The sequence below is a fragment of the Oncorhynchus kisutch genome, linkage group LG5 (genome assembly GCF_002021735.2).
Source record: "Oncorhynchus kisutch isolate 150728-3 linkage group LG5, Okis_V2, whole genome shotgun sequence".
Taxonomy (NCBI): domain Eukaryota; kingdom Metazoa; phylum Chordata; class Actinopteri; order Salmoniformes; family Salmonidae; genus Oncorhynchus; species Oncorhynchus kisutch.
Window position 1 is genome coordinate 5,116,596 of NC_034178.2, and position 10,000 is coordinate 5,126,595.

The 10,000-nt window shown below is 42.1% G+C and overlaps 1 protein-coding gene across 1 annotated transcript in view; it reads right to left on the reverse strand.

The window, feature by feature from the left end:
• LOC116374073 (glutamate receptor ionotropic, NMDA 3B-like) overlaps positions 1 to 10,000 on the reverse strand; it is a 47,446-nt gene that overhangs the window by 13,314 nt on the left and 24,132 nt on the right. The window contains exons 10-12 of the mRNA XM_031823850.1: positions 9,960 to 10,000; positions 9,508 to 9,654; positions 8,864 to 9,009 (exon numbers count right to left, since the gene is read on the reverse strand). The exon at positions 9,960 to 10,000 is cut by the window's right edge and continues 60 nt beyond it. Of these exons, the coding sequence (XP_031679710.1) occupies positions 8,864 to 9,009; positions 9,508 to 9,654; positions 9,960 to 10,000 (334 nt within the window). The remainder of the gene's footprint in view (positions 1 to 8,863; positions 9,010 to 9,507; positions 9,655 to 9,959) is intronic.

Below are 10,000 nucleotides of genomic sequence, written 5' to 3' on the forward strand. Positions count from 1 at the left end.
CATCTGCTACGTTCTAGTACAGTTATGAAGACAGTTTGATCCATCTGCTACGTTCTATTACAGTTATGAAGACAGTTTAACTCCATCTGCTACGTTCTAGTACAGTTATGAAGACAGTTTAACTCCATCTGCTACGTTCTAGTACAGTTATGAAGACAGTTTAACTCCATCTGCTACGTTCTATTACAGTTATGAAGACAGTTTAACTCCATCTGCTACGTTCTAGTACAGTTATGAAGACAGTTTAACTCCATCTGCTACGTTCTAGTACAGTTATGAAGACAGTTTAACTCCATCTGCTACGTTCTAGTACAGTTATGAAGACAGTTTAACTCCATCTGCTACGTTCTATTACAGTTATGAAGACAGTTTAACTCCATCTGCTACGTTCTAGTACAGTTTTCCTCAATCCCTTTGGCGAATTCTTTGACACAGTCTGAACGTTCTCTAAACTGTAAGTGTAATTGTCACAAGTGTTTTATGGGACGTCCCAACTCTATTGCATGTCTGCAAAATGTAGTAACTCACCCAAAACATTTCATTCATGCTTCAAAACCTAGTTTATTGTGTCAGTAAATTGGCCAATGCCACCAAATTGAAACGTTTTTTTGTCATCGCGTGAGCCGTACTGGTCAAAATGTTTAGATGTTTTTTCACCATGTCAGTCAACCCTGGAAATGTTTGTTATATTACAAATGTCAGTTGTGTTATACATTTTTGTTGACACTGACTGCACTATACCAGAATGTCAGTTGTGTCTAGCTGAATGCTATTGTGCATCACACTGAGCTTTTTAGTAACCGATTTCAACAGTAGGTCAAAGTTTATGGATATGCACATTTGTATTTCTTACATGTAAAGTCATTTTTAGTGAACAGAAAATCTACCACAAAATGACATCCCATGAAAAAAAACCTGCATCAATGAAAAACCCTGCGGTGGTTCTGTAAAATAACATCCTGTCACTCTTGTTGGTCTGGCCAGAGACGTTTGTCAACATCACATCTGATGTTTCCCTTGAGATGCACCGGGGGGAAATCTCCTTGCGTGGAGCAACCATCCCCTGCAGTGATCGCCTGTCATGTCCTCACAAACAGCATTCACGGCATCTAACAGAGACATCTGATCTTGTGCCCGACGGTCATATACTTTCCACCTCTATGCTGAACAAACCTCTTCTATCGGATTCAGGATTGGGGAGGATGGTGGAAGGAATACCCAGCAAACCATTCCCTAACGATGTTGGTTCGGTGGAAGCTGACATTGTCCCACACAATTACATAATTTGTCATATCTGGTCTAACTAAACCTCTTTGGTGTTCTGCTATTAGGTCTCTGTAAAGTGTATTTAGGAAGGACAGGAGAAGTTGGGTGTTATAGGGCCAAATGTGTAGAATATGTGTGCTCACACCATTCTCAGAAATGGCAGCACACATTGTAATATTGCCCCCAATTTGGCCTGGTGTGGCAATTGTGACTCGGTGTCCAATGAGATGGCGTCCACGTCTCCTGTCTTTGGCCAGATTGAACCCAGCCTCGTCCACAAAAACAAGACTGTGGGTCATTTCATGTCCTTCCAGCTCAATTATTCTCTACATAGTAACACAGAAACAAAATAGAAAGTTTGTTTTACGTAGCCTATTCTAGAATCTGACCGTTTAGTAAAGTAGAAATGTTTCCTGTTCTTATGGGTATCTACAACTTCAAGAAGTACAGTTGAAGTCGGAAGTTTACATACACTTAGGTTGGAGTCATTAAAACTAGTTTTTTCAACCACTCCGCAAATGTCTTGTTATCAAACTATAGTTTTGGCAAGTCGGTTAGGACATCTACTTTGTGCATGACAATAGTACGTTTTCCAACAACTGTTTACAGACTGATTATTTCACTTATAATTCAGTGTATCACAAATCCACTGAGTCAGAAGTTTACATACACTAGGTTGACTGTGCCTTTAAACAGCCACTTCACAAAATAGATGGCATCATTGAGGTAGGAAAATAATGTGGATATATTGAAGCAACATCTCATGACATCAGTCAGGAAGTTAAGGAGGCCTACAAACCTGACTCAGTTACACCATCTCTGTCAGGAGGAATGGGCCAAGATTCACCCAACTTATTGTGGGAAGCTTGTGGAAGGCTACCCGAAACATTTGACTGAAGTTAAACAATTTAAAGGCAACACTACCAAATACTAATTGAGTGTATGTAAACTTCTGACCCCCGGCAATGTGATGAAAGAAATAGAATCTGAAGTAAATAATTCTCTCTACTATTTTTCAGACATTTCACATTCTTAAAATAAAGTGGTGTTCCTAACTGACCTAAGACATGGTATTTTTACTTGGATTAAATGTCAGGAATTGTGAAACTGAGTTTCAAATGTACTTGGCTAAAGGTGTATGTAAACTTCCAACTTCAACTGTATTTACAGGCATTATTGAAGAACTGTAAAACTCCCTGTACAATATACCATGTGAACACCAATGGGTTACCTGGACATACTGGTACCACAGCTCCTACCTGGACATAATGGTACCACAGCTCTACCTGAACATACTGGTACCACAGCTCTACCTGAACATACTGGTACCACAGCTCTACCTGAACATACTGGTACCACAGCACCTACCTGAACATACTGGTACCACAGTTCCTACATGAACATACTGGTAACACAGCACCTACCTGAACATACTGGGACCACAGTTCCTACCTGAACATACTGGCACTGCAGCTCCTTCACTCGGTCACTATTCCTCTCAAATGGTACCTTGTACAGTTGTTTCATAGTCATTTTTTTTCTTAAAAAATCTGTCTATAGTGGAAATGCTGACAGAATTGATATTTGCATAGATACTGTCATTTCATTGTACTTTGGATCTCTCTTAGCCTGATGGAATTGTTAGCAATGACCATGTTGCAAATGTCTCGTTCTTGCTGATGGCTGAATACTGCTGCTCTGCCACAAGCATGAGGTCGTTGTGCAGTCCTATATATGACATGTAGAGCTGCACTGCCACCAGCATGAGGTCATTGTGCAGTCCTATATATGACATGTAGAGCTGCACTGCCACCAGCATGAGGTCATTGTGCAGTCCTATATATGACATATAGAGCTGCTCTGCCACCAGCATGAGGTCATTGTGCAGTCCTATATATGACATGTAGAGCTGCTCTGCCACCAGCATGAGGTCATTGTGCAGTCCTACATATGACATGTAGAGCTGCTCTGCCACCAGCATGAGGTCATTGTGCAGTCCTATATATGACATGTAGAGCTGCTCTGCCACCAGCATGAGGTTGTTGTGCAGTCCTACATATGACATGTAGAGCTGCTCTGCCACCAGCATGAGGTCATTGTGCAGTCCTACATATGACATGTAGAGCTGCTCTGCCACCAGCATGAGGTCATTGTGCAGTCCTATATATGACATGTAGAGCTGCTCTGCCATCAGCATGAGGTCATTGTGCAGTCCTACATATGACATGTAGAGCTGCTCTGCCATCAGCATGAGGTCATTGTGCAGTCCTACATATGACATGTAGAGCTGCTCTGCCACCAGCATGAGGTCATTGTGCAGTCCTATATATGACATGTATAGCTGCTCTGCCATCAGCATGAGGTCGTTGTGCAGTCCTATATATGATATGTAGAGCTGCTCTGCCATCAGCATGAGGTCGTTGTGCAGTCCTATATATGACATGTAGGATTCACAAAGAGATCATGTTACAGATAGTATATTCCATTCAAATTGTGCTGCATTACTGTATTACTGTATTACTGTATTACTGTATTACTGTATATTCCTCATACATATTGTGATTCTCATTTACCTTTACAATAGTTGCTGTATTGTTGTGAATGAGATGCCGTAAAGTACATGTTTACCTGTTTTCCCTACGGTATGTTTGCACAATTTATAACACTGTGGACCTGTTTACATTAGGTGGTACTCTCTGACCAGCCTCTTCCATTATAACACCATGGTTTATAACACTGTGGACCTGTTTACATTAGGCTGTACTCTCTGACCAGCCTCTTCCATTATAACACCATGGTTTATAACACTGTGGACCTGTTTACATTAGGCTGTACTCTCTGACCAGCCTCTTCCATTATAACACCATGGTTTATAAGACTGTGGACCTGTTGACATTAGGCTGTACTCTCTGACCAGCCTCTTCCATTATAACACCATGGTTTATAACACTGTGGACCTGTTAACATTAGGCTGTACTCTCTGACCAGCCTCTTCCATTATAACACCATGGTTTATAACACTGTGGACCTGTTTACATTAGGCTGTACACTCTGAACAGCCTCTTCCATTATAACACCATGGTTTATAAGACTGTGGACCTGTTGACATTAGGCTGTACTCTCTGAACAGCCTCTTCCATTATAACACCATGGTTTATAACACTGTGGACCTGTTAACATTAGGCTGTACTCTCCGACCAGCCTCTTCCATTATAACACCATGGTTTATAAGACTGTGGACCTGTTGACATTAGGCTGTACTCTCTGACCAGCCTCTTCCATTATAACACCATGGTTTATAAGACTGTGGACCTGTTTACATTAGGCTGTACTCTCTGACCAGCCTCTTCCATTATAACACCATGGTTTATAACACTGTGGACCTGTTTACATTAGGCTGTACTCTCTGACCAGCCTCTTCCATTATAACACCATGGTTTATAACACTGTGGACCTGTTTACATTAGGCTGTACTCTCTGACCAGCCTCTTCCATTATAACACCATGGTTTATAACACTGTGGACCTGTTTACATTAGGCTGTACTCTCTGACCAGCCTCTTCCATTATAACACCATGGTTTATAACACTGTGGACCTGTTTACATTAGGCTGTACTCTCTGACCAGCCTCTTCCATTATAACACCATGGTTTATAAGACTGTGGACCTGTTTACATTAGGCTGTACTCTCTGACCAGCCTCTTCCATTATAACACCATGGTTTATAACACTGTGGACCTGTTTACATTAGGCTGTACTCTCTGACCAGCCTCTTCCATTATAACACCATGGTTTATAACACTGTGGACCTGTTTACATTAGGCTGTACTCTCTGACCAGCCTCTTCCATTATAACACCATGGTTTATAACACTGTGGACCTGTTTACATTAGGCTGTACTCTCCGACCAGCCTCTTCCATTATAACACCATGGTTTATAAGACTGTGGACCTGTTAACATTAGGCTGTACTCTCTGACCAGTCTCTTCCATTATAACACCATGGTTTATAACACTGTGGACCTGTTAACATTAGGCTATACTCTCTAACCAGCCGCTTCCATTATAACACCATGGTTTATGAACACTGTGGACCTGTTTACATTAGGCTGTACTCTCTGACCAGCCTCTTCCATTATAACACCATGGTTTATAAGACTGTGGACCTGTTAACATTAGGCTGTACTCTCTGACCAGCCTCTTCCATTATAACACTATGGTTTATAACACTGTGGACCTGTTAACATTAGGCTGTACTCTCTGACCAGCCTCTTCCATTATAACACGATGGTTTATAACACTGTGGACCTGTTTACATTAGGCTGTACTCTCCGACCAGCCTCTTCCATTATAACGCCATGGTTTATAAGACTGTGGACCTGTTTACATTAGGCTGTACTCTCTGACCAGCCTCTTCCTTTATAACACCATGGTTTATAACACTGTGGACCTGTTGACATTAGGCTGTACTCTCTGACCAGCCTCTTCCATTATAACACCATGGTTTATAAGACTGTGGACCTGTTAACATTAGGCTGTACTCTCTGACCAGCCTCTTCCATTATAACGCCATGGTTTATAACACTGTGGACCAGTTAACATTAGGCTGTACTCTCTGACCAGTCTCTTCCATTATAACACCATGGTTTATAAGACTGTGGACCTGTTTACATTAGGCTGTACTCTCTGACCAGCCTCTTCCATTATAACACCATGGTTTATAAGACTGTGGACCTGTTGACATTAGGCTGTACTCTCTGACCAGCCTCTTCCATTATAACACCATGGTTTATAACACTGTGGACCTGTTAACATTAGGCTGTACTCTCTGACCAGCCTCTTCCATTATAACACCATGGTTTATAAGACTGTGGACCTGTTTACATTAGGCTGTACTCTCTGACCAGCCTCTTCCATTATAACACCATGGTTTATAAGACTGTGGACCTGTTTACATTAGGCTGTACTCTCTGACCAGCCTCTTCCATTATAACACCATGGTTTATAACACTGTGGACCTGTTTACATTAGGCTGTACACTCTGACCAGCCTCTTCCATTATAACACCATGGTTTATAAGACTGTGGACCTGTTGACATTAGGCTGTACTCTCTGACCAGCCTCTTCCATTATAACACCATGGTTTATAACACTGTGGACCTGTTAACATTAAGCTGTACTCTCCGACCAGCCTCTTCCATTATAACACCATGGTTTATAAGACTGTGGACCTGTTGACATTAGGCTGTACTCTCTGACCAGCCTCTTCCATTATAACACCATGGTTTATAAGACTGTGGACCTGTTTACATTAGGCTGTACTCTCTGACCAGCCTCTTCCATTATAACACCATGGTTTATAACACTGTGGACCTGTTTACATTAGGCTGTACTCTCTGACCAGCCTCTTCCATTATAACACCATGGTTTATAACACTGTGGACTTGTTTACATTAGGCTGTACTCTCTGACCAGCCTCTTCCATTATAACACCATGGTTTATAACACTGTGGACCTGTTTACATTAGGCTGTACTCTCCGACCAGCCTCTTCCATTATAACACCATAGTTTATAAGACTGTGGACCTGTTAACATTAGGCTGTACTCTCTGACCAGCCTCTTCCATTATAACACCATGGTTTATAACACTGTGGACCTGTTAACATTAGGCTGTACTCTCTGACCAGCCTCTTCCATTATAACACCATGGTTTATAACACGGTGGACCTGTTAACATTAGGCTGTACTCTCTGACCAGCCTCTTCCATTATAACACCATGGTTTATAAGACTGTGGACCTGTTGACATTAGGCTGTACTCTCTGACCAGCCTCTTCCATTATAACACCATGGTTTATAAGACTGTGGACCTGTTTACATTAGGCTGTACTCTCTGACCAGCCTCTTCCATTATAACACCATGGTTTATAACACTGTGGACCTGTTTACATTAGGCTGTACTCTCTGACCAGCCTCTTCCATTATAACACCATGGTTTATAACACTGTGGACCTGTTTACATTAGGCTGTACTCTCTGACCAGCCTCTTCCATTATAACACCATGGTTTATAACACTGTGGACCTGTTTACATTAGGCTGTACTCTCTGACCAGCCTCTTCCATTATAACACCATGGTTTATAACACTGTGGACCTGTTTACATTAGGCTGTACTCTCTGACCAGCCTCTTCCATTATAACACCATGGTTTATAAGACTGTGGACCTGTTTACATTAGGCTGTACTCTCTGACCAGCCTCTTCCATTATAACACCATGGTTTATAACACTGTGGACCTGTTTACATTAGGCTGTACTCTCTGACCAGCCTCTTCCTTTATAACACCATGGTTTATAACACTGTGGACCTGTTGACATTAGGCTGTACTCTCTGACCAGCCTCTTCCATTATAACACCATGGTTTATAAGACTGTGGACCTGTTAACATTAGGCTGTACTCTCTGACCAGCCTCTTCCATTATAACGCCATGGTTTATAACACTGTGGACCTGTTAACATTAGGCTGTACTCTCTGACCAGTCTCTTCCATTATAACACCATGGTTTATAAGACTGTGGACCTGTTTACATTAGGCTGTACTCTCTGACCAGCCTCTTCCATTATAACACCATGGTTTATAAGACTGTGGACCTGTTGACATTAGGCTGTACTCTCTGACCAGCCTCTTCCATTATAACACCATGGTTTATAAGACTGTGGACCTGTTTACATTAGGCTGTACTCTCTGACCAGCCTCTTCCATTATAACACCATGGTTTATAAGACTGTGGACCTGTTGACATTAGGCTGTACACTCTGACCAGCTGTCACTGTGGTCCACAATTGTGGCACTGATTTCCTCAGGGACTCTTACTCTTTGCCTTCTACCTCTTCCTCTATCATATATTCCCCTGACACCCCCACCACACATTCTTACACATCTTCTTATTTCTCTTCCACGAGCATGTAGCTGCTGTTCAGGGTTGTGATGTTCAAAAATGGTTGTGATTGTGCTCCATATATATGCTTCCAAATTTGATTGGTTGATTGGTAGGATTGTGATTCCTATTTCATTACGTCGTCACCTGGCAGGTCATTTGCCCATTTCGCAGACATCACACACATTCCATGTCATAGATATTTATGGAATTTACATGAACGTCTGACTGATTTTGATCATTGAATGGATCATTTTGACTGTGACGGCTCACACCATGAAAGAATGGTTAGAAGTTGTGAAGAGTATGATCATTTCACTGAGAATCAACTCATCAGTTTTGATCAGCAAGTCATGTACATGTAGTTATTCTGCAAATTGCAGTCAATTGTACTTACTCTTTGGCACACGTGCCAAAACACGTGCAATTTCCTTAAATGAATCAGAAATTCAAATCTGGTGTGAACAAGAAACTAATTGTTCAGAGATTTTAACTTATTTAAAAAATATATAAAAAAATAGCGTTTGAGAATTGAGCCAAATCGATTAAAACTGTAAATGTCTGGAGACGTGGGGGAATTAAGAGTAAATGAAATAATGTACCATAACACAACACCAGGGTAACTGGTTGGTTAGCCAACAGACTGTGTGTGGCTCTTACTTTAACATGTCCACTCCGTCTGGTGTGGTGGGTTGGTTGTAACGTCTCATGTAGTCATGCATAGCAGAGAAACTCTTCCTCATGTAGTCCTCTGCAGAGCTCTCTCTGACTGTCCCAAACCTGAACCCACGGGATGGGTGGTGCAGCTGGGGGGGACAGGGAGAGGGGGAGAGGACGAGGGGAGGGAGGACGAGGGGGATTATTTTAAGGTAAGGAGAATACATTAAGAAGTATTCCACATAAAGAAATGAGAGGCCCGTACACAGAATATTGCTTCTCCCCAGTGGGAGAATGTTACAATATTTCAACTTCAACAGTCTTCGTCATGTCTGACAGGTATCAAAGCTAAAACATTCTATTTTTGGTTTCAGGAGTAAACCACTGGTGGGAGAAGCAATATTCTGTGTACGGGCCTCTCTCCTTTTATTTACAAGAACAGATTTAACTCATTGACTGAATCCTATCAGCTACTGTAACTATCCCTGATCCAGTCTGTTATTCCATATTCAGTCATGTTCATTTCCACATTGTAACTTGTGTTTATGTGTGTGTGTGTTTGCATATAAGTGTGTGCGTGTGTGTACGTATGTGTGCGTACATGTTTACCTGTGTGTGTGCGCACCGCCGTGTGTGTGTGTGTATACCTTCTCGTCATGAATCCCAGACACCTGTTCAAAGGTTTTCTCCCCCACCATGACAGCAGCCAGGTTAGCTGTATAACTGGACAACACCAGCAGACAGAAGATGGCCCACAGATTCATCAGGAACCTACTGGTCCAACACTTAGGAGTCTGGAGAGGAGGGAGAGAGAGGGAGGGGGAGAGAAAGAGGGAGGGAAGGATGGAGAGAGAGAAAGAGGGAGGGAAGGATGGAGAGAGAGAAAGAGTAGAGAGATATAGAGACAGAGAGAGAGCAAGAGAGAGTGAAAGAGAGAGAGAGAAAGAGAGAGAAAGAGAGACAGAGAGAGAGAGAGAGAGAGAGAGAGAGAGAGAGAGAGAGAGAGAAGACATATTTGGTTAATTTGATTATTCAAACCTCCCCTCCATCCTTCCCCCTACTCCCTCCCATTATTCCTCCTTCCTCCCTCCCACAGTACCTTAGTAGCGACAGTGCGTCCAAACAGGATGGCATAGCAGA